The 22,614-nt window shown below is 43.1% G+C and overlaps 5 protein-coding genes and 1 pseudogene across 8 annotated transcripts; 1 reads left to right on the top strand and 5 right to left on the bottom strand.

The window, feature by feature from the left end:
* Positions 1-71: 71 nt before the first annotated feature.
* On the bottom strand, positions 72-4,097 carry LOC9636221 (protein RRC1). 2 transcript variants are annotated; one of them, XM_024687384.1, is made up of 18 exons: positions 3,993-4,097; positions 3,844-3,936; positions 3,615-3,777; positions 3,509-3,554; positions 3,373-3,442; positions 3,136-3,291; positions 2,910-3,026; positions 2,683-2,848; positions 2,522-2,634; positions 2,391-2,471; positions 2,120-2,341; positions 1,954-2,012; positions 1,703-1,790; positions 1,510-1,647; positions 1,236-1,460; positions 584-1,173; positions 366-523; positions 72-308 (listed from the first exon to the last, which is right to left on the bottom strand). In XM_024687384.1, the coding sequence occupies exons 1-18, from the start codon at positions 4,041-4,043 to the stop codon at positions 157-159; spliced, it is 2,688 nt and encodes an 895-aa protein (XP_024543152.1). In that variant the 5' UTR covers positions 4,044-4,097; the 3' UTR covers positions 72-156. The 2 variants fall into 2 exon arrangements, with proteins under 2 accessions (XP_024543152.1, XP_024543153.1); XM_024687385.1 differs by having other exon boundaries at positions 3,136-3,288.
* Positions 4,098-4,113: 16 nt separating this feature from the next.
* LOC9660900 (nudix hydrolase 25) lies at positions 4,114-5,509 on the bottom strand. Its single transcript, XM_002982246.2, has 6 exons — positions 4,952-5,509; positions 4,845-4,895; positions 4,690-4,782; positions 4,543-4,637; positions 4,368-4,482; positions 4,114-4,300 (listed from the first exon to the last, which is right to left on the bottom strand). Exons 1-6 carry the CDS (start codon positions 5,234-5,236, stop codon positions 4,232-4,234), a joined length of 708 nt encoding a protein of 235 aa, XP_002982292.2. The 5' UTR covers positions 5,237-5,509; the 3' UTR covers positions 4,114-4,231.
* Positions 5,510-5,792: 283 nt separating this feature from the next.
* Positions 5,793-6,532, top strand: LOC9636220. The gene is made up of 5 exons (XM_002982359.2): positions 5,793-5,874; positions 5,930-6,054; positions 6,114-6,224; positions 6,282-6,369; positions 6,422-6,532. Exons 1-5 carry the CDS (start codon positions 5,803-5,805, stop codon positions 6,530-6,532), a joined length of 507 nt encoding a protein of 168 aa, XP_002982405.1. The 5' UTR covers positions 5,793-5,802.
* Positions 6,533-6,564: 32 nt separating this feature from the next.
* LOC9636219 (ubiquitin-like-specific protease 1D) lies at positions 6,565-9,311 on the bottom strand. 3 transcript variants are annotated; one of them, XR_002993861.1, is made up of 18 exons: positions 8,884-9,311; positions 8,779-8,805; positions 8,696-8,708; positions 8,577-8,629; positions 8,376-8,524; positions 8,276-8,321; positions 8,173-8,223; positions 8,015-8,118; positions 7,927-7,965; positions 7,776-7,871; positions 7,617-7,716; positions 7,479-7,573; positions 7,304-7,429; positions 7,164-7,242; positions 7,006-7,116; positions 6,818-6,930; positions 6,709-6,763; positions 6,565-6,661 (listed from the first exon to the last, which is right to left on the bottom strand). XR_002993861.1 is itself a non-coding variant. In XM_024687450.1 (17 exons), exons 1-16 carry the CDS (start codon positions 9,286-9,288, stop codon positions 6,832-6,834), a joined length of 1,593 nt encoding a protein of 530 aa, XP_024543218.1. In that variant the 5' UTR covers positions 9,289-9,311; the 3' UTR covers positions 6,565-6,763; positions 6,818-6,831. The 3 variants fall into 3 exon arrangements, 1 of the variants encoding a protein (XP_024543218.1); XR_002993862.1 differs by having other exon boundaries at positions 6,565-6,643; XM_024687450.1 differs by having other exon boundaries at positions 6,565-6,763.
* A 19-nt stretch (positions 9,312-9,330) lies between these two features.
* Positions 9,331-19,230, bottom strand: LOC9636218. The gene is made up of 2 exons (XM_002982244.2): positions 19,134-19,230; positions 9,331-9,758 (listed from the first exon to the last, which is right to left on the bottom strand). Exons 1-2 carry the CDS (start codon positions 19,228-19,230, stop codon positions 9,331-9,333), a joined length of 525 nt encoding a protein of 174 aa, XP_002982290.2.
* A 1,109-nt stretch (positions 19,231-20,339) lies between these two features.
* LOC9660899 lies at positions 20,340-21,537 on the bottom strand (annotated as a pseudogene).
* Positions 21,538-22,614: the final 1,077 nt, after the last annotated feature.

The following is a 22,614-nucleotide window of genomic DNA, read 5'->3' as shown; positions in this document are numbered from 1 at the left end:
TCTAGATCGCCCAAACTAGCCTTGGTTGAATCGAGCAATCATGATCGAGCACGGTTCCCAGCCAACTCGAATGATCAAGATCGTTCTAAGCTTAGTGACTTAAAAGAATTTCTGGACAAAGCCCACTTTATAATGAAGCAAGCAAGCAAGCAACCTTCACTTTCTTGCTCTTCTATCTCTCTCCCTTCTATCTTTGCTACCTCGCTCCCTTTCTTTCGATCTATCCTTGCCGCGCATTGGAGGACTCCGGCTGCGGCTCCGGCTCCTGGTTCGTTTCCTGGAGAAGACGTCCCTCCTCTCGTTTCGATCTACAAGTTTTGATGGTCTAAGAGACTGGAGAACTATAAAATGTGAATCTTTCTTACCAGAGCCTCGGGAAGAATCCTCCACGCCAATATCTGACTCCAGCTTTTTCCTGTGTTGCATTACTTTCCTCTCGATCTCCTCCACGTTTCTCGAGCCTCTCTCCTCTAGCGAGTCCCTGTACTCCATCACCGACACCTCCAGCCTTCTCAACTTTTGCCTGTTACAAAGCGAAGTCGATCAGTCAGTACCAAGTGAAGAAAAACAGAGAGTGACTTGCCTTCTTTCTTCGTCTATTCTTCCATCGTTGTCCATGCGCCTCTCGAACACTTCGTCTCCGGACGAATACCCCACCCTTCCATCGTTTCTATCTTCCTCTTCACTGCCGTCATCCTCTTTCGACCACTTTGAAGCAGGCAAGATGGTTTTCTTCCGCGTATCGGCAGGATCATCATCGAAACGCTTGACCGGCCTTTGCCTCGCAGCCTTGTGCAAGTCGTTTCTTCCATTCCCAGCCTTCTGTTTCTCGGACTCTTCCAGATTTAATAGCCGGGCCACCATGATCCCTTTCCCTCCTCGTATGCATAGACCATTGTGACGGCATCTTCTTTCTAGTTCCGCACAGGGCAGGCTCATCAACTCGGCTGCAGGCTCTCCTTGGCAAACCGCAAGAGCGGCTTCATGAACTCTTTCTTCGTCCATACTCTGCTCATCTTCCAGTCCAGCTGGTGGAGCATCTCCACAGAGAGCATGGAAGCCAGGAACACCAGAGCTTCCAGAGCGTAGAAAAGTGACTCTTAATCCATTTACGTAGGCATCCGTAAATAAAAACCAGTCCGCCCAAACCTGTAAGACTTTCAGCACGCGCTCCTGCACGAGATATACGTATGTATAGTTAGTCAGCGTTCACGAACAAATATGATGCACATTACCTTCAGTGCTTCGGCTGTTATTCGTCCTGTTATATTGCGGTATAAGTCATTGAAACTCTCCATAATATCTGGTAGCCGAGCTTCAAAATTGGTGCGATAAGCCGATGCATTCTTCACCGGAGCACTGCTGTTATGTAGTATATCAGATACGAGCATAAGCCTCGCCACTTTAGTCGGAATTGGTGTTTCCTTGATTGTAAGGGACTCCGTCAAGACATCAACCACCTGCAAGTGTTTTTTTTTTTTTTTTTCCCAGAGAAACACCAAATCATACCTCTCCAGAAGCTTCAGAGTTGTCAAGAGCAAAACCCATTGCATCTCTTATTTGACTTCTTTCAAGCGTCAAAGCACGTAGCATATCTTCAAACTCGTCACGTTGGGCATCCGCGAGTGATCTTTCAAACGTATCTCTCTGTAAATCAACCTTAGAAGCAAGAAAAAAAAACGAGGAAAATTAGAGGTCTTACCCTGACTCTGCCAGCAGCAAAAGTTGATGCTTTCTCATGCTCGGGACTTCTTACAGCATCTTGCTGAGGTAACGGAGGAGGAACCCATCTGAACAATTAAATCCATCAGAAACAGCAAAAATATTCACTCCCTCGTGTATCCAATACTACCAACACTAAGAGAACAAAGATAATCCAATGGAGCTCTATAAGCGAGTCCAAACGGACTTGAGAAGATAAAAAAAGAGGAGAAAGAAAAACACAACACTCACCGCCCACTACCCGTGATCATGATGAAAGGCTCTGTCCTCCATCTTTGAAGTGTGTCTCCCTACATTTCATATAAGAAACTACTCGTCAGATTGTCCAGCAATCATAACCAGGCATGAAAAAGCTCAAGAAAATGAAAACTATAAACCCCACCCCAGTAAGCCATACCTGAGCAAAAGAATAGAGTCGCCAGACATAGTATGTGTGCTCGGGGGATCCCAGATCAAATAAAAAGTTAAATAAAGTGTTACCACGGCCTCTTTCCATAATGGCTTGCTCGAAAGGACAGCCATCGTCAAGAACATACATAGCCACGGTATCTATAACATGTCGAAGATGACTGTTTGACGGTGGAACCACCTCAATATCAGGAACGTTGGGTGTCAGCACCTACAAAAACATTGTCTTGATAAGGAAGCAAGTGCTTTAAAAAGCTTACCACTTCAGCATTTTGAGTATTAACTGAAACGGCAGAAGGAGCCCCTGGGCCAGACCATGCAACATCAGCTGTGGCACCGCCCTGCAAAGCGACGTCTCTACAAAACTTTCGATTGCAAAAAACCATCGTACCTCTTTCGACCGTATAGCCATTTGGCCAGGAGGAGGAGCAGGAAGAGCCTGGGCTGGAAGGGCGACAGCTTTACCCCAGCCGATGCGCAACTCATACTCGTATACAACAACACCTACAAACAAAATAATCAGGAAAGAATGAAGAAGAAAAACTTCTCAACCTTGCATCTCGTCTTTTGCAGCTTGAGCTTCACCCCTGTTCATAAAAGCAACAAATCCACAATTACGCTGCCTTCTTCTTTCCTCTTCTGTTCGTGGCCACATAATCTTGACGCTGGCAATTGGTCCAAAACGACCGAACGTCCTCAGCAGGAAGTTTTCGTCGACCTGAAACCAGTGCATATATATATATATCAAGAGAGAGAACGAGAAAACATAGAAGCTTTACCTGCGGTGAGAGATTTCCAACGTAGAGATTGGTCGTCTGTGGATCACCATCATCAAACGATCCAGGAAGCTTGCCGTTCGGATCTTCTTCGGGAAGCTCGTCGAAACGACTGGGAGGCTGGACACAGAAGGTAAGCCGGTTATTCACGAAAACGTTTAGCTTTTGCAGGACGATGTTGGCCCCAAGCGAGCGCGGACCAACTGAAAGCTATATAGTATATAACTACCGTTGAAGTGCCTCGTGGTTTTCCATCTCGTTGTCGATGCTCTCGGTCTTGATGGCGCTTCTCCCTCATTTCTTGTTCTTTTTTCAGCTCTTCCATAAAATTATCTATGTTGCGGGATTTGCCACGATCTTTTTCCTTGGCTTTCTCTTCATCCTTCTAAAGTAACGTGCAAATTTGAGTTGATAAGAGAATGAGGCTCTTCAGTTCATTTATCAAAAACCTGTAATCAACATGTACCTTCTTGTCAGATTCCTTGTCCTTATTTACACTTGCTGCCAATCCAGGCGGAATGAAAGATGGCACATACCTGGAGGAATCAAAAACAAAGAAACCTTTGAGCAAAGAAGAAGAAACTTGTGACTAGAAATTATACCTGCTGCCAGGTTTTTTTGCGGAGGAAGGCACTCTCGTCACAGGACCTGTGAGTCCATAAAAAACACGATCAAAATTCGAGAACTAGGAGAAACAAGGCAACATACTCTCCGAGCTACTCTTGTCTCTCTCCTTTTCCGAGGTGGCCTTTACTCGTTCGTTTGGATTCATAACTCCACCGCGAACAAACGCTTTGCTGCCTGGAGTGTCATCAGCCTTGAACGACTCGACAAACTCTTCGTAGAGACGGGCAGCTTCTTCGTCGGCACGCTACAATCGAGAGAATAAAAAGAAAGAAAGATGAAACAATCAAAACTCCCAATCACTTCTTCATACCTTCTTCTTAGCCTCCTCTTCTTCCCTGTGCTTCTGAAAGGGCGTCTTCTTCCGGACAACGGAGAATGCCGGTATTTTGTCTTGCGAATCAGACTGTGGCGGCAGAGGAGAATCGTCAATCCTTCCAATCGATTCAAGCTCAGACTTACATTTGAGGGACGCTCGGCGCCCCCGGAGGAAGATTGGAGCCGCAGCGCCATCGCAGTGTGCCGCAGAGAAGCGCGAGCTCCACAAAACCTACACCATAGAGTTCGTTTTAGGGTTCATGGAAAAGAAGAAGAACCAAACTCTTTTTTATTCTTAAAGAGCTACATCGACGGATGAAAATCTGCCACGCGGCAAAATCTTGAACGTACGCGAGGGCATTCATTAGAAAAATGCTTTTCTTCTAGGCCTGGATCATCGGCGTGAAAACTTTGAATACTTGTTCGTAGACTGGCTTCTTGAACTCTACGGCCTGGAAGAACACAGACATTTAAAAGCCACGAGAGATTTCGAGAAAGGAGAGATTTTTGAGATCTTACAGCTTGGATTACATCTGGAACTGGCAGCCATTTCCACTCGGCAAATTCAGCAGCCTCTTTGCCATCACCAGCAAGATCAATCTCACTCTCGTCTCCAGTAAATCTGAAGAGAAACCTGTCGAAGCAAAACAAACTAAATGTCTCGTCTCAGGAACCACGTAGAGACGAAGTTTACCACTTCTGTGCTTGACCCGTCCATTCTTTTCCCCAGAGCCGTGTGATCTTCGCTTTCACATCGGGAGGAAAGTCGTAAGTCAGCCACTCTGGAACCTGCGAGAAGCATAAATGAAAAAGGAGGATAAACATCGTTCTTTTGACTCACCTCTCCAAGAACTTCCACTGAAGTAACTCCAGTCTCCTCTCGTAGCTCTCGGATCGCAGCTTCTCGCGGCTCCTCCCCCTTGTCAACACCTCCCTATCGAAAAAGAAAAGATCTAGCTACGATCAGAAGGGAGGAAAGAAAAAACGATCTCATACCTGAGGCATTTGCCAGGATCCAGGAACATCGAGCCTGTTCGCAACAAAGACCTGGACAAGAAGTAAGTCTCTGAAAGAAACAAACGATCCAAAGCGCGAGTTTTCACCTGGTTTTTCTTGTTGATGAGACAAACACCGACATTGGCCCTGTATCCCGGCGGAGGAACGCTAACGATGGCCATCACCCGGCCTTGATCGCCCACTCTAGCGGCTACACGACTCTCTCGATCCTCCCTCTTAGCAGTGAGAGGCCTGGTAAAACCAAGTCCTTGAGCATGAACCTCGGACAAAAGACACGCACAAGGAAACGTGTTTGCAGGCGCTGCTAAAAGCCGAGAGTGACAAAATGGAAGACGAAGAAACGCATCAGCTTGTCGAATGGTAGCAATCATCGCAGGAAGAAACGCATGGCCCACTGGGAAAGGGAAGAAATCACTAGAAACTCGAGAAAATCTATGGCTTGCAGTGGCAGGAGAGAGCGATTGGCACAATTCTCACAAGAATCGAAGTCAACACTCGCTCTTGTCGCTTAATGCGATCAAATGTGCTGCCGCCGACAGCCTAGCGAATAGCGAAATCGAAGAAAACGAGTGATTTGTGCTGCAAACCTGGCGCTCCTGGCGATGGGCGCCGCGGGCCCCTTGCTCGCCTACAATAAACCTAAACGAAAAGCCCTAGATTTCCTTCCGTGCAAATTCGAATGGAAAACGTGGGCAGTGCCGTACGATTTTCCCGGGCTCATGACATTAAGCAGTTAGTTGACACGTGTCGCGGTCTTGTAAGCCCTAATTCTGTGACGCAGCGTCTCTTGGTCGAATGGAGGAGAAGATCGTTGAGAAGAGCGAACGAAGAGAGCATTGAGCAGCGAGGGGGGGAAATTTTAGGGCGCATGGGCGGGAGGATAGGGTTTCTATAGCGCCGCGTGGAGGAAGGAGAAGGAATCGAGGATCCTCTAGCGATGTTGCCTTGCCGGCAGAGCATTCTCAACAGGCGGCCTCGATCGGCCATCGCCTACGCCAAGAATGAAGAGGTGAGTGTCTGTTTCTCGCGCGATCATCGTCGAAAATTTTCCTCTGGTTTGGCAGAATATCGACAAGGAGTACCACGATCAGTTGGAGCTCCTCAAGATCCAGCAGGAGAAGTATTACATGAAGGAGGCGGAGGTGAAGCAGCGGGTTTCGCCAAACCGGGACGAGACAAGGAGGCGTCAGTAAGTGAGAATTTCATTCTTTTTCCCCAGGGAAGAAGTTTGTCCAAGCGTTTTTCCAGGCAGGAGCTCAAAGGTTGCATGGAAGAGCAACTTAAGATCAAAGAGTCCGAGAGGATCCGCAGAGCCCACGAAGATCACGACTTGAATTGCTACAACGAGTACCTAAGCAAGTAGGAAATCCAGATCTCTCCATTTTCTTCATCGTTTAGGTGGAAACTTTGTGACAGATTTGCTCCACATTCTATAAACCATGACATGGGACGAATCCAACATAAGAAAGACTACCTCAAACAGCTTATGGAGGACAACATACGGGTACTCTTTTCCTTTTCGCTCTTCGTAGCTTTCAACTTCGCGTGTTTACCAGGTTGCTGAAATGAAAAGGGAGTTAGAAAAGAAGGAAAAACAACGAGAAATCGAGCTAGATCATATCAGAGCCAAAACACCTTGTTGCTGGAATCGGCGTCATTACATATAACTCGCAAACGCTGGCCAGAATTTAGAGCTTTCAACAAGGGAAGACTAGTAATGTGTTATTCTCATAAATACATCGCTCACAGGAATTCCGGTGCTACCATATACATTGTTCCTGTTGGACAAAAAATCTCTGGAACTGGGTGACGCTAATTTTCATTGGCAAACCGCAAGAGCTACCTCTGATCGAGGGGAGAAAAATGCTCGCCAAGGCTCACAGGAATCATATGTGCATCTAAAAACAAAAGGATCCATTAAACGAAAAGAACTTCCGCAAGGATTTTAGTACCTTGTTAGACCACGTCATTCAGGACTTGTCGCTTCGAAAAGGTTTTCTAGAATTTCTCTGATTGTCCATCGCAACATCGAAGCATCGGAAGGTTTGAACCAGCGTTTGCCAAACTGCATAGAAAACAATGAAACACGTAAGAACGAAAGTTCGTTCCAATACAATAGAATCGAGAACAAGCTTAATACCAGGCTTGTTGTGTCTGTTAGCTTGCAAGGCAGAGGAGCGGTTTCCACAAAACGCTTGATGTAATACAAGAGAAATAGCCCACAATCATACTCGTTCTCTTGCCGAGGTACCTGAAACATAACAATGCAACAGGAGAAAAGTATGAAATGAGCCGCACCTCTACTCTTTTCTTCACAGTTTCACGCCATTTAACTTCGATTGCCGTCTCCATTTGAGCATGTTCCAGTTCAAGATACCTGTAGTAGAACGAAAGAGAGGAACTTAGAGGAAATCTAGTAACACGAAATATTGTCAAACTTTTGAATGTATTTGAAAAGTTCCCTGCTAGAGTGTCCATTGTCAAGCGAATCAAGATGGAAAATGTATGGCGTCAATCCCCCGTCTGACAGGGAGAAGCAGACGATAGCCAAGCTCCAGTGCAACCTGAAAAAAAAAAGAGATAGTAAAATTTTGTGAACAAAAAAAAACTTACCTGTCGTTGATTGGGAGAAAAAGATATGACTTCGAAAAAATGTCAATTCCTTTTGTCCACTTCCGTAGCTTGGAAAATGCTTCTACTTGTTTGGCCTACTGCGACTGTAAGCATTACAACGCGGACAAAGTTGTGTACCTCAGTGTCGAATGCCTCGCTAAGCTTTTTGAAGAAAAAGCTGCTGTAGAAATGGAACTTCTCTTTGCGTTCCGCATCTATAGCTTCCCTCTGGAGATACCTGATGGGTATTGCACGGGTCAGATAGGTGGCAAGCAACATAAGATGCAGAGAACGCACTTGATGTAGAAGTCGATCACTGTGTCATTCAGAAACTCCGCTGGTTGTAAACGACTAAAGTCTCCATAATAAACCTCAAGAGCGTCGGGGTCATCCCTGTAAGAAATATAAGTTCTTAGAATGATATAGTCATCCGAGCGAAACAACATACTTGGATGGATATGCAATTTTCATATTTAAGTCCATTTTCCTGACAAAACGAAACCAATGTGTAACTTTCACAGATGAACTGCACAGACCTTCTCGCTGCAATGCGCGAGCTTGTTCTCCTTGTGGATATAGCGGCAGGTTCCATGACTTTGATCTCATTTTCATCGTCAGATGAAAACAAAACCACCGTATCCTGATGAGTTGAACGAAATAGTACATAGATTAATCGCAATACGTCAAAGCTTACCGGAGACGAACGAGTATTCCTTCTAGCAGCAGTTTCCTCGGCATCTAATACCTACATCACATTGAAAAACTGTATAGCTCTTCAAAGACCCTCACCAGAGTACCTGTGGAGAGAAACGATGTTGTTTACCCCGTTCGGCCACGGTTGTTCTTATCAACCAGTGTCAGAAGGCCCGACCAAAAAGCGAAAGAACGAAACCTTACTTGGAAGAAAGACCATTCGAACAACTCTTAGGCATTTCGGTGGCAGGACTCTGTTTCCTTCCTCGTTGAAACCTGAGAATTTTTAGTTCCGAATCGAACGCTCTTGGAGGGCTAAGTCCCCTCGAGAGATTGATTTCAACTTTTCTTTCCTGTAACGAAAAAAACAAATATCACTGTTTGAAACTTTCGTCTATTCCATACCTTGGAGTTTCTACCTGTGTCAATAGGTGTGTTTCGATCAGAGCCGATGCAACCTGAAATTTGGTCAGGAAAAATGGAAATTCTCAAACTTGCTTAACTTCCAGCAAATTAAAACGAACGTTTTTCAGTGATCTGCACGACCGATCAAACACTCCATCAGAAGCATACGAAGCGAACAGAACAAGAAAAAAACATTCGATACCTGTTGCAAAGATGTTGCTCCAGTTTCCTGTTCGACGCAAAAACGAAAAAAAAAAAAAACAAAGAGAAGATCTCAAGCTTGGAACGAAACCAAAACGACGCTTACCTTAGATTTCTCCCGCCGGGATTTCTCTGCGAGCAAGGCATCCAGAAACGAAACAAGCTTTGTTTTGTCCACCTTGAGCGATGAGTCCTGTGTGTGCGACGTAAATCTTTGGATTTTTTCTTCCAGCTCGAAATCGCACAATTTCTTGGCATCGTTGGCCGGCGTATCCAAGACCATCACCGGTTCTTCGACCAGGCCATCCGTGAGGGCCTCGTAGACGTACTCTATCACCATTGCGACACGAAAAAAGAGCTGGAATCTCTCACATTCCAGCCATGGCGATACTCCACCCAGCCCCGGTGCTTGCCCGGCGCTTCGATCGCACCTATCTACGAGCGCTAAAACCCTACCGCCATGGCTTGGCGCTACTACTTGGAGCTTTAGGGTTCTTGGAAGAAATTTCATGGATTACACTTTAAACACAAAAAAAGAGGAAGCATTGCTCTTTCAATCCGAGTCCTCGTCGTCTCCATCCTTCTGGATCTTCGTCTTGCGCTGGAGGTGATCGATGCGGACGAGCATGGCGGTGACGCGGTAGAGGACCCAATAGAGGAAGAGCGCGGCGATGACGAGGAGGAGATTTCGCTGGCTCTTCATCTGGGATTTGGCGTGGTGCTCGCGCTCCACGATAGTGCACGACGGCCCCTCGCAACGCGGGTGATTCTCATACTTCCAGTACAGATCCAGGAGCAAGAAGAGCGCGAAGGGGACGATCGAAAGTAGCGGCTGGAGCGCGCTGCGCAGGACGGCGACGATTCCCTTGACAAATTTGTGAGATCCTGGGAATGTCGCGAAGAGTAGCAAGATTCCTTCGGCGGCGACGACGAGAGCCAGAGCTCCCCACTCCAGAGCCATCACTAGACGAGATAAAGACCCTAGAACGCCAGAGAGGAAATAAGAGTGCTTTTACACAGCGCTTTCGACGGCTAGGATGGAGAACTCCCGTGCGCGATTCAATCTCCACCGTGGGGTTGTCGTCACACGGGGGAGGGACACGCGCTTACACGTCAAATACTTGGTTGTAAAAACAAACTTGATTTTATAATCAAAACATGTATGTAGCTTCACTCTTAGAGTTTTGGGATTTTTCTTGCCTGGATTGAGTGCCTTTCTCTAGATGAGCCAGATGTTCCACGAATTCTTTCTTGGCATCACTGTAGAAGAAGAAGCAAAAAAGAAAAGGTTTTGCTGAAGTCCCACTTTGACTTTGGTTGGGAGGAAACTTTGATGGAAAAATGTGATCCCCTTGAACTGATGGTTTTGGAAGCCTTGTAACACCAATCTTCAGTACAGTTATACACACCCTTAGTTGAAGCCCCTGAGGGATATCAAGATCTGAAACTTCTGAGTTATGTTTTATGTGCCTAAGATACAATAAAATAGATAGAACGGTGAAACATACCTTTTATGTAGTCTTAAGTATATACTCCATATATAGCTCATAGAGATCTCAAAGCCAACATCTCCCAGCCCTAAATTCTGGAATATTCTTAGCATATTCTTGTGGCTCATTATGAATTAGCTATGAATGGCAGCCTTGAGAAGTTAAATAAACCTCACATGAAAAGAGTTTAATATAATACAGCCATGGAATTAAAATGTGCAAATGGCAATATCAAAGTCATGAAAAATAGCTATGAAAGAAAAAAAAGCAATATAACTTTCTCTCATGATAATATGGTCATAGAAATAAAAGACAAATCATATAGCAATATGGCCCTTTCTTTATAAATGTCATCTAAGTTATAACCAAAACTTAGACACACTCTTTTCATGTCATCTTTAATTTCCCATATAGCTTCATTCATGGAATGATCATTCCATTGAACTAATAACTCTTGAGTTGTCTTATAGCATATTTTCATTAATCTTTGAGTAAAAACATTAGTTAGATTAACCTTCCCAACATTAATCTCTGGGATTTAGATGATGGATTGATCCACAATATTACTAAAGTGTAAATATTGTTTATATGGAATGTTAAATGAATTTTTGAACTAACCACAGCCACAGTTCATGTAGCGCATGTGATCATGAGATGAAATTTGGATATATTGTCACCGTGGATCCTTGGAACCTTGGGGGATAAATAGAGATAAAATAACTACTAAGGGCTCTCTCATCAAGTAATTGCCCTTTTTTTAGTTGGCTTAAGGGGAAAGAGATAAAGTGTGCTACAGTTGGTATCGAAGCAAATGGCATGGGTTTGATTCCCATTGATTAGTGGCTACTTAAAATATAATATACCCTTGAGCAAAGTATATTCCTACCCCTAAATTTGAAATCGTATGTATTGGGCATCCATGCGTGCGTCCTTCCTCTTGTGTGGAGTATCCACGGACGAAGGTATCCACCGTGAGACTACAGTACGGGTGGATGACTAGTTTGGTGGAATAGCTGGTCTACACAATGGAAGGATTGGTAAATTGGCTCAGTAAGGGTTGTTAGTCAATAGTCAATGAGGACATTAACATCTCTGATGTTACCGTGGATCCTTGGAACCTTGGGGGATAAATGGAAAGATTGGTAGATTGAGTGTGGAAATGGAGGTGTTGATTCCCCTTGGCTCAGTAGGGGTTGTTAGTCAATAGTCAATGAGGACATTAACATTTCTGAAAGGGGGTGAGTGTAGTGCATGTGATCATGGGATGAGATTTGGATATATTATCATTGTGATCATGGGATGAGATTTGGATATACTATCACCGTGGATCCTTGGAACCTTGGGGGATAAATGGGGATAAAATAACCACTAAAGGCTCTTTCATTAAGCAATTGCCCCTTTTCTAGTTAGCTTAAGAGGAGAGAGATAAGGTGCACTACAGTAGTGTCACAAATGTAGTTATCTGTTGACCAGTCCTTACGGACACTTTTACATTACTGCCACGATGGCAAGAGGTCAGTATTGCTAGACCCTTTATCAATCCCTTTTGTGCTAGTGGAGTTAACTGAGCATTTTGAGTGTACTTAAACTGGATGAATATAAGGACGGAATTCCTACATGTTATTAGCTAAACATACTTAGCCCGGTAAGGAGTTCCCGTCTCGTTATATCTTGCACTGGCTAGTGACAAGAACCCTTGCATATTGAAATTGATCCCTCAATATTGCTAAATGATAGCTTATTGTGTCTGCCAAACACCCTTGCTATCATGCCCTTAGTGTTAGTCTCATTTCGGTCTTAAATGCTATTTATGGAAAGTGTCTAGATTTGCTCATTTGGCATATCTACGAAATGTAAAGATTGTCCTGAACACAATGGTGTTCGTTCCATGTCCAAATTTGTAATCTAGAGACATTCCATATTTAGTAAGTTTCGAGCTTGTCCTAGAGACTAACTCTTGGTACTAAGGGTAGGCTTGGGGTGAAAGCCCAAAGCGTGTGTTCCTCAAGGGGGAAGGCTATGGGGGGTTTCAAATGTATAGTAGGGATAGTGGGTAGGTCGGGTATGGCCGACCAACCTGAGGCACAATCTAGCTCCCACTTGCGTGCCTGTCCTTGTTCTGTGTCCAACTTGGGTCTAAGCCCAAGTTCCATTCCATGCTAGCTGGTGGAGTACCCATATCTTTGCATTAGGCCACCAGTATGCCGAAATAGTGCCAGACTCCATTTGGCTCCGTTTTGCGTGTTAGTCCTGGTATTAGGATGCTAGTTACTCTAGGATTGTTCCAAGTCACTCCAGGCTCCTGTCCCTTTGCTCCTTGGACTGTATGCTTGGGAGTTGCTCCGTGATCCGGTTCCGTTGCTCCTTGGCGCCATGCTTACGAGTTTGGCACTGTTCCTTCGTTCAGTGGCCCAAGGCCCTAAACCATGGGTTCCACACCACTGTTCTGTGGACACGTGGCATATGTCACATAGCATAAAGAGGGTTTATGTTCCGCTTTGTGGTGTTATTCTATAGTAAATCACTATAGGATAAAGGGTAAAAACCATGTGCACTACATTTGGTATTAAAGAATCCTTGGAACCTTGGGGGATAAATGGGGATAAAATAGCCACTAAGGGCTCTCTTATCACCTTTTCCAGTTGGCTTAAGGGGAGAGAGATAAGGTGCGCTACAATTCACTCCTTGTTAGTTTCATTAGTATTAAAGTAGTAGGAGGAAACTTTTAATGATATTATCATGTAACAAGAATGCTAAATCACTAGGTTGAGAGTGACATTAAGAATTCCATTAATATTATTAAGGATTTCATATTTTGCATTGACCCTTAATTTGAATCAATCTTGTGTTTGTGATTATCATTGTTACATCAATCATGCTAAGGATTATAGTATTGTGGAATGGAAGTCATCACTAAATGTTTGTGACAGCCAGGAGATTGATTATTAATTGGAATCATAAGAACCCTATTAATCTCATAACCTTTCTGAAGACAAAATAAAGATTGATTTTTTTATGATAAAGCTTATAGATCATACTTCTTCATGGTAGAAGAACCACATTAAAGCTAATATAAAGTTGACTTCTTGGAAAAGGTTTTTCTCACTTTAGTTGTCAAAAAGTTTGAAAAAGTTGATCTCATGAACTAATTGCTAAAGATTAGGTAGGGGACTTTATCTTTGGACTTTATCTTTGTGATCTTTGCATTAGTCTCACAAACACTTATGTTTCCTTAAATATTTAAATTTAGCGGATTGAAAAGATTTAAGCCTAGTGACATTAGTCAACTTGGTCAACTTTAGTCAATAGGATGGTCTATGGTAGTCAAAATCATGACTAGCCAACCAATACTTCATATTCAAGGAAGAAACAATCGAATAATAAAGATGGCAATGAGGCTAAAAAGTTTTGTTTAGATTAATAAGAAAAAGAGAGGTAAAAAATGATTGTTTTAGTTGCCACAAGGTTGGACATCAAAATGAATATTGTCCTCTTGTGAAGGGATCAAAGATAATTGTTAGGTGCTAACTTTGACCACATAGTCAACATTGGTCAAAGGGAAGCTTAAGGGTATATCAAGGCATGTTAGGGTAAAATACATAATTTACCCTTAATGAAGCTAACTTGGGGGTGATTAGGTGGTGAAGAACTTCAAGAAGAGGTGTAATGTAATTTAGGGAGATTAGATTTTTGTTGTTTTGCACTGGATCATAACATAAATGTTGTGTAATCTATTGTGGAAATGGCTTATGCATTTGTTGTGGTTCTATGGCAAAAGTTCAAGAACCAAAGTCTTGAGTTTGTATCAACTCTCTAGAGCTCAATAGTTCTATGTACAATCAATTTGTGAAAGCCCCTTAAGGGGATATTTAAGCTGGTGCATTTAGTATTCTTTTCAATCCAACTTGTACACAACTTATACACAACTTTTTAAGTACTAACATAGTGAAGAAACTTGTAGAAAAGAACTTAGTAATCTATAAAGTAGTTATGGCAAATAAAGCACTTATGTTTACTATAAATGGGCTCTAAGTGTTCTTTTGACTATTCAAAGGAATCTCAACCATCTGTCATTCCAAATAATGAATCCAAATGTTATTTTTAGGAAGGAATGGTTTTATAATAGAAAGCTAGGGATTGATTGGGAGCACAATATTCTAAGTATTGATGTTGATGGCACTGTGATAGAGATGGACAAAAAATAGTGATACTCCATTGATTAATACTTTAGAGTTGATGAAATGCACACATAAGGTAGTTAGTTCTCTTGACCAATGTTCTTCAGAACACATCAAAACATATTACTATTCATAATTGGGATGAAGAGTGTCAAATGGTATTTCAGCATTTGTGTCTATTAAAGATTTTTTATCCTAAAAAGCCTTTTGTGGTGAGATGTGAGTGACATTGCTATTGGGGTTGTATTGTTTCAAGTTGGGCATCTTCTCACATACATAAGCCACAAGTTTAATGCTACATAGTAGAATTAACCTATTTAAGATAAGGAGTTGTATGCTGTGAGTTCCTACAAAAGATGTTTGTTAAGATTTAATACAAGCATGGAGGTGATAATAAAGTGGTTGGTGCATTATCTAGAATGATAAATTATATTTTATTCATGAAGCTATCCAACAAACTCTTGAATGAGCTTAAAGAGTTTACTGAATTTGACTTCTTTATCACTAATATTCACAAAATTACTACTATTATGAGATGGAGGAGATTGAGTGTCCAATTAAGGAACCTCTAAATGTAGTAAAGATGCCTACACACAAGGATATGATTGCATAGATGAAAAAAAAAGGTGTTATAAAGTAGGCAATCTTACTACTACAATCAATGTAGACTAGAGTACATTCCATTGGCATTTGAAAAACATCCTTTTATCAATGAAGCTAGAGTTTTCCGCTTTCCACCATGTCCTGCTTCTGGAACATCATGATGTTCCTGCAAAAACAATTGCTACAAATCCTTAGAGGGAAGATACAATCTTTCTTGTTTATAGAATATAAGTTCATCCCAAACTAAGAAGTGAAGCTTTGCGTTGGTCCAACATCCCTTCTTAGCTGCTTTTTGAGCGGCTCTCGCAGTCAGGAACTTTGCATCCCAATCCTTTAAGGAGTGCTTTTGCAATTAAAAAGATACATCAGGATGTCCTTCTGACTTAAATGTGATACAACTTTGTCCAACACTATAAATCCCTTTTATATATTTGTTAAAGAAGTCTATATCAAACACCATTTGAAAATTTGGTATCATCAACACTACCAAATCCACTCTTTCTTTCCACTTGGATATTTTTATTGGAACATCACTCACAAACTTTCTGGCTACTTGCCCACCTTCTGCAAACTAGAAGTGCATAGGCAACATTTGCTCAACATTCAATCCTAACAACTTAACTAAGTTTTCGGATATCACACTGTGCATAGCTCCTGTGTCAATTGTCGCGAATGTGACTTTGGGTATCGAAAGTTATCTGTCGGTTAATCCTTACAGACACTCTTACCTTACTGCCACGATGGCAGGAGGTCGGTATTGCTGGTTCCCTTTATCAGCCCCTCTTGTTCAAGTGTTAGTTTACTGTCCTATGTACTTAGCCAGATGGACATAAGGTAGGAACTCCTATGTGTTTCTAGCTAAGCATACTCGGCCTGGCTCTTAGTTCTTTTTTGCTCTGTCTTGCACTGGAACCCTCATGTATTGAGATTGGTCCCTCAATATCGCTGGATGATAGCTTACCGTGTTTGCCAAACACCCTCGCTATTATGCCCTTTGTGTTAGTTTCATTTCGGTCTCAAATGCTATTTATGGAAAGTGTCCAGATTTGCTCATTTGGCATATCTACGGAATGTAGAGATCGTTCTGAACACAATGGTGTTCGTCCCGTGTCCAAATTCGCAATCTAGGGACATTCCATATTTAGTAAGTTTCGAGCTTGTCCCAGAGACTAACTCTTGGTACTAAGGGAGGCTTGGGGTGAAAGCCCAAAGCGTGTGTTCCTCAAGGGGGGGGCTGTGGGGGGGTTCCAAATGTATAGTAGGGATAGTGGGTAGGTCGGGCATGGCTGACCAACCTGAGGCATAGTTTAACTCCTGCTTGCGTGCCTATCCTTGTTCTGCGTCCGGCTTGGCTCTAAACCTAAGTTCCATTCCATGCTAGCTAGTGAAGTACCCATGTTCTCGCGTTAGGCCACCGATATGCCGAAATAGCACTAGACTCTATTTGGCTCCATTTTGCATGCTGGTCCTAGCATTGGGATGCTAGTTACTCTAGGACTGTTCCAAGTCGTTCCAAGCTCCTGTCCCTTTGCTCCTTGGGCTTTATGCTCAGGAGTTGCTCCATGGTTCGGTTCTATTGCTCCTTGGCTCCACACTTGGGAGTTTGGCACCGTTCCTTCATTCAATGGCCCAAGGCCTTGAACCTCGGGTTCCTATAGACATGTGGCATGGACACGTGGCATCTATCACATGGCATAAAGAGGGTTTAGGTTCCGCTTCGTGGTGTTATCCTATAGTAAATCACTATAGGATAAAGGGTCAAAACCACGTGCACTACATCAATGATCACTCGGATTCGGTGTCCACGGACAAAGCCTACCAGATACATCAATGGATTAGTGTTTGCATTGACTGTGAGAAAAACTTGAAGAAAGCAACGAAAGTACTCACCTCTTCTTCCTTATAGTCTACATTGACCAACTTATCAACCCTTTCAGCTTCACCACCACCGCCTTCCCTCATGACATTAACACAGGACCTTGTCTTATGCTTATTGGGATATTCCGAAGACCTATGTCCTAACTCTCCACAATGGAAGCAATGACCCACACTACCTATATTGCTAGGAGCAAATTTTGCAAGTTGTTGCTACTTGTACCCACCAAGAGGAGGAACAGAGAGCCTAGGACCAAAAGAAGCTGTTGGTGGTCTCCAACCACCACCACTTTTGTTAACTGTTGCTTGTGAGCCTCCAGGGCAGAACCTGCCTTCCACCCTCTGTTTCCAGTCACCTTGTTTATTCCTAGAATTTTTATTTTTATCCGAGTTACCAGCATATGGTTGTTGATATTGTTCCATGAGCGAGTGAATAAAGGCAACTTGCTGTGCTGCCTCCTTACACTCCAGGTATGTCTTCAGCTTAAATTTCAAAATCTTATTGCAAAAAAGTGAACTTAAACCCTCCAGAAAATAACTCTAAGCATCTTCATCACTCATATTTGCAATCATAATGCTCTTTTAAGCAAGCACATTAACGTAATGCATGAGATCCCTTCACTGCTTTAACCGCCGCAGCTCCACGCGATGTCTTAGACCAAGATCATCTGGCAAGTATTCCTTACAGATATGAGAATGCATCTTGGTCCAACTTCTAGTCTGCCCTTTTTCAACACACACTTGGCGCCACTAAGTTTTGGCATGATCGGTGAGAAAGGATTGCGCGCACACAACTTTCTTATGATCATCTACGTCTGCCGCTATGAAATAGTTTTCCATATCGTAGACCCAGTCTTCCAAAACCTGATAGTCCCACATGCCTCTAAAATTGGGTGGTTTTGGAGGCTTGAACTTTGAAACTTGTGTAACTGGGGGCGGTTGTAGAACTTCATCGTCCTCAGAACTTGAAGAGGAGTTTTATTGCTTAGGCTTTGCTAGTTTAGCTACTTCAGCTTCTTTCTTCCTCTTCTTATTCTCCTTTTTCAATTTGTGAATCTCCCTTCGCAAATTCTCGATCTTGACTTCCTAAGCCATACGCTGCAACACCGCAGCATCTAGCTCTTCCTCTTTTGACTCGGCCTCAGCCTCTTTTGTAGCATCTCTAGTAGGAGTTTCCTCCTCTCGATTCACCCCTCTAGAGGTTTCAGTGTCATCAGTATGGTTCCTTTTCACCATCCCGCTAACTGCATGCATATCTCTATCAATAACTGAACATACTTACAATGTTCTTACTGAATGGTGCAATCCAATTAATCCTACACAAGTCACTTCAGATCTACTAGAAAAGTCTCTGCGTATGCAACTTAAGTCAGAAAATCTGACAAAAGTTGGATAGGAATCGCTGAAACAATTCCTCTGATACCAAATGTAGCGCACATGAATTTGGAGCCGAACTCCAAGTCTGTTGCGCTACATTAGTGTCATGAATGTGACTTCGGGTATCAAAAGATACTTGTCGGCTAGTCCTTATGGACACTCTTTCCTTACTACCATAATAGCAGGAGGTGGTACAGTTGGATCCCTTTGGTAACCCCTCTTGTGCTAATGGAGTTAACTGGGCATTTCGAGTGTACTTAGACTAGACAAGTATAAGGACGGGATTCCTATGTGTTATTAGCTAAGCATACTTAGCCCGGTAAGGAGTTCCCGTCTCGTTATATCTTGCACTGGCTAGTGACAAGAACCCTTGCATATTGAGACTAGTCCCTCATTATCGCTGAATAATAGCTTACTGTGTCTACCAAACACCCTCACTATCATGCCCTTTGTGTTAGTTTCATTTCGGTCCCAAATGCTATTTATGGAAAATATCTAGATTTGCTCATTTGGCATATCTACAGAATGTAGAGATCGGCTTGAACACAATGGTGTTCATCCCGTATCCAAATTCGCAATCTAAGGACAGTGTTTTGCCACAACATCCCGAAGCAAGTGTTGCACCCAAGGCTTGGGATTTAAAGGGTCCTATGATCAAGTCTTGTTATACCAAGGGATGTTAAGTTTAGCTGGTTTAACTGCCTCAGCTTCGTTCTTCTTCTTTTTGTTCTCCTTCTTCAATTTATGAACTTCTTTTCACAAATTTTCAATCTCAATGTCTTAAGTTATATGTTGTAGTGCTACAGCATAAGGCTCTTCTTCTTCTGACTCACCCTTAACCTCTTCCATAGCATCTCTAACAAGAGCTTCTTCCTCTTGATTCTTTCGTCTAAAGGTTTCAATGTCATCAATACGGTTCCTTTTCACCATCTTGCCAGTTACATGTATGCCTTTTTTAATAACTGAACATGCATATAACATGTTTACCGAATGGTGCAATCCAATGAATCCTACACATGTCGCTTCGAATCTACTAGAAAAGTCTTTGCATATGCAACTTGAGTCAAAAAATCCGACATAAGCTGAATAGGAATTGCTATGACAATTCCTCTGATACCAAATGTAGCACACTTGAATTTGAAACCAAATTCCAAGCCTATTGTATTATGAAATAAGGGTCCCATACACTCTTAATCCTACGAACACCAATTTCCTGTATCTAACACTTGTATGAAAAATGGTGTCAAACAGTGTTTAACACAATTTTGATATACCAATGGCTTAAGGTGAGGAGGAAGGTACCTCACCGACTAGAGCAACATAGAACTTGCGTTTAGACTTAAGGCTTACAAGGCTTAGGATTTTGAAATCACAATCAAAACAATAAAGAGTTTGAATAAGATGAAACTAAGTCTAATAATGAGTCTTAGAATGAGTTTAAGATTGACAAAACCAAATCCAAGAAGGGCTCTAACCTTCATGTCATCCTTGGCAATACAAAATGGGCAATGCAATTGTGTGAATTTTATTAAAAATAGAAGCCCAAGCCCTTCTAATAGACATGATGTATACACTTGTGACCACTACACACACACTACACTCTGAAAGCACAAGAGACTAAGTGGGTGACTCTAGGACTATGGAGACAATCATTTATGCAGCTTATTTAAATCCCTTGGTCACATCTTCTTGGGGGGTGCCATGAGGCCATGTAAACAGAATATGAATGAATGCTGCTTTCCAATACTGACTGGCACATAAATTGTTGAGCAGAGCAAAACCATCCTAAAGTATATTCTCCCACTAGAATAAATTTGAGCTTAAACACAGCTTAAATTTAATGGTGCTTGAACGTGATAATCACGACTGTACAGTTCTCTTGTCTTCTATATGGATTTGGGAAGACATGGACTACACTGGCAATTTTCTTCAAAATGGCATTTCTAAATCTTTTGATTTCATGTTTCATGGTGGGCATATATAAATGAATAAAAACAATTTCATTGTGTTACGGTGACAGCCAAAAGTGACCTGTTTTGCTACTTGTGAAACTCCAGAATTGCTAGTCCATTGGAGACGTTGACAAGATGCACTTTGTTGAAACCAGCTTGTTCGGCGAGCGCCTGGTACTCTTCAAAGGTCCGCTCCTTGCCGTTGAAATTAACCATCATGACAAGATCTAGGAGCAGTCCAATTCGCAGCTCAAACTCACTGGCAGCTTGATAAGCTTCAGAAGGTAGTAAAACTTCCACGACAATGACTTTCCCTCCCTGAGCAGGAAGGGATTTGTAGCAGTTTTGCAGAATCTTCAGGCACTGTTCGTCGTTCCAATTGTGGAGAATCCACTAGAAAGGAATGAAACACCAGATTGGCAAGGAGAATTTGACTCTGGATCCTTTACCTTCAACATGATTGAATCTCCTTGGGGAATTGATCCAAACATGTCGCCACCAGCATGCTCCACTCCTGGAAGAAGTAAACAAAGAGTGCTTGAATGATCGAGCATGAAAAATCTGTGAGAGGATACCTTCAGATGCAATTCCCTGAGAAACAACATGGGGCTGATCGAAATTTATGCCTTTGATATGCGGATAGCGAGTTCGAATGTCACACAGCAATGCTCCATTGCCGCCACCAACATCGACCAGAGTTTTGATGCTTGCAAACCCCTTGTAGCAATCCAGCCACGACTGCTGGGTTGATCACAATCAGTTTGATACCATTGCCTTGAGCAGCAGCGAACTCCCATGCGGATTTTTCAGCAAGAGTCTTCGCCAGGCAGTACCACTCCTTGATCTGGACAACGTACTCCACATCGCTCCAGCATGATTCATCCACTGTCTGCTCCAGAGGCCGAGTTGGATCCAAATACATAGGACGTCATCACAACAGTGGAAACTCCAGAACTGAAGCTGGCTTTCAGGACGTTGAGTGTGCCTTTCACTGAAGGCTCGATCAGCTCGGTCTGCGGATTAATGATTCGGAAATTCGCCTCTGGACAGGGGCATGCCGTGTGGATCACAACTTGGCAAACTAGGCTATTGTCGAGCAAATCAGCTTTTACGTCTGGTTGGCCCCCTTGAGATTTTTGAGGTGTTCCACCTTGCGCAAATCCTCTGGATCTCGGACTGCTCCACGTACAGTATAGCCTTTGTCAAGGAGGTATTTGACAATCCAGGATCCAACGAAACCCGATGCTCCAGTGACACAAACCATCATCCCTCGCAACTGAGCCATCATCCCTCACTTCTGGTGTTTACTCCCAACATTTCTATTTATAAGACCTGAAAAATTGGGTCATTAACGTTCTCCCCCCGCCAGACAGTCTTTGAAGGATGTTCCTGGAATGTTTCTTGAAGGCCAAACGAATCCAAAACTTGGAAGGTCAAATAAAAAAGGCGCAAGAAGATTTAGCTGAGCTTTGGAGGGGGATCCTCCCATGTTAATAGGATTCGTCCGGGTCGACCCCAGGCCCATCGATTCTGTCGGGGCGGGTCTAGGCTCGTGCTTTTAAGGTCTCAATCTCTATGCCTGGCTGGTCTCGTGGGCAGCTCTGTGAATACTTGGTGGTGTATGATGCGAGAGTGAACACCACTGAGAACGTCCATCATAGTGTTTGGGTCGTCCATTTAGACCACCTCGTTGGTCCGTAATAAAGTGAGTGATCGATCGAGGTGGGGGTGAAGTGCATGGCGTGTTATTTTTAGACAGGTGCTGCATGAAAACAGTCCCTACTGATTCAATCGGGTCATCTCTTCAACAAACGTTCCTGACAGTCTTCAACCAGGAAGGATGTTTCTTTAAGGAGATTCTACTCCTATGTGTGTAAGGTCTCCCATGCAATATATATGTAGCTGTTGGGTCGACACGCATGCACCGCTCTTATTGTCACTCTGAGCGTGTCGTTCCGTAATGGTCTTTTGGTGCCTAGGAACACTACCTGTAAAAGACTTCACAACCTGTAGTCATTCCGCCTTGAGTAGTCTTGTCAAGCACAAAGATCTTAGGTTCGTGATTTCAAGGTCGTCTCACGGGCAGCTCTGTGAATACTTGCTGGTGTATAAATTCTCTACGGCCCTCGTCTCAGCTCTGCCTCACCAATAATGGATGTCATCTCGGTTCTTCTTGTCGCACTCGTGCTTGCATTGTCTGTTCTATGGATGGTGTGCAGCTTCTTCATGCGCTACTATTGGCTGGCCAGTGCCCTCCGTCCAGTGATGGAGAAGCAAGGCATACGAGGCTCACCCAATCCTCCGAATCCCATCTTTGATGTTTTGTATGGGAAGCCTGACATGAAGGAGATCAGCCACGATA

This window comes from Selaginella moellendorffii, unplaced genomic scaffold (genome assembly GCF_000143415.4).
Source record: "Selaginella moellendorffii unplaced genomic scaffold, v1.0 SELMOscaffold_53, whole genome shotgun sequence".
Lineage (NCBI taxonomy): Eukaryota > Viridiplantae > Streptophyta > Lycopodiopsida > Selaginellales > Selaginellaceae > Selaginella > Selaginella moellendorffii.
The sequence above is the reverse complement of the archived record's forward strand: the minus strand, read 5'-3'. Positions and strand labels throughout refer to the sequence as shown.

What these genes read in the sequence shown, in the direction of transcription:
- LOC9660900 (XM_002982246.2), bottom strand. Translation starts at nt 5,236, where the DNA reads ATGATTGCTACCATTCGACAAGCTGATGCGTTTCTTCGTCTTCCATTT. An exon ending in TCATCAACAAGAAAAACCAG is followed by an intron (nt 4,896 to 4,951) that starts GTGAAAACTCGC and finishes CTTCTTGTCCAG; the next exon opens with GTCTTTGTTGCGAACAGGCT. An exon ending in TTCCAGATGTAATCCAAGCT is followed by an intron (nt 4,301 to 4,367) that starts GTAAGATCTCAA and finishes GTGTTCTTCCAG; the next exon opens with GCCGTAGAGTTCAAGAAGCC.
- LOC9636219 (XM_024687450.1), bottom strand. Translation starts at nt 9,288, where the DNA reads ATGAAATTTCTTCCAAGAACCCTAAAGCTCCAAGTAGTAGCGCCAAGC. An exon ending in GTGATCGACTTCTACATCAA is followed by an intron (nt 7,717 to 7,775) that starts GTGCGTTCTCTG and finishes AATACCCATCAG; the next exon opens with GTATCTCCAGAGGGAAGCTA. An exon ending in CTTTTCAAATACATTCAAAA is followed by an intron (nt 7,243 to 7,303) that starts GTTTGACAATAT and finishes GTTCTACTACAG; the next exon opens with GTATCTTGAACTGGAACATG.
- LOC9636218 (XM_002982244.2), bottom strand. Translation starts at nt 19,230, where the DNA reads ATGGTGAAAAGGAACCGTATTGATGACATTGAAACCTTTAGACGAAAG. An exon ending in TGCTATGGAAGAGGTTAAGG is followed by an intron (nt 9,759 to 19,133) that starts GTGAGTCAGAAG and finishes CTGGCGTTCTAG; the next exon opens with GGTCTTTATCTCGTCTAGTG.
- LOC9636220 (XM_002982359.2), top strand. Translation starts at nt 5,803, where the DNA reads ATGTTGCCTTGCCGGCAGAGCATTCTCAACAGGCGGCCTCGATCGGCC. An exon ending in TACAACGAGTACCTAAGCAA is followed by an intron (nt 6,225 to 6,281) that starts GTAGGAAATCCA and finishes ACTTTGTGACAG; the next exon opens with ATTTGCTCCACATTCTATAA. An exon ending in TTATGGAGGACAACATACGG is followed by an intron (nt 6,370 to 6,421) that starts GTACTCTTTTCC and finishes CGTGTTTACCAG; the next exon opens with GTTGCTGAAATGAAAAGGGA.
- LOC9636221 (XM_024687384.1), bottom strand. Translation starts at nt 4,043, where the DNA reads ATGGCGCTGCGGCTCCAATCTTCCTCCGGGGGCGCCGAGCGTCCCTCA. An exon ending in GACTCTATTCTTTTGCTCAG is followed by an intron (nt 2,013 to 2,119) that starts GTATGGCTTACT and finishes TATGAAATGTAG; the next exon opens with GGAGACACACTTCAAAGATG. An exon ending in TAACAGCCGAAGCACTGAAG is followed by an intron (nt 1,174 to 1,235) that starts GTAATGTGCATC and finishes TATCTCGTGCAG; the next exon opens with GAGCGCGTGCTGAAAGTCTT.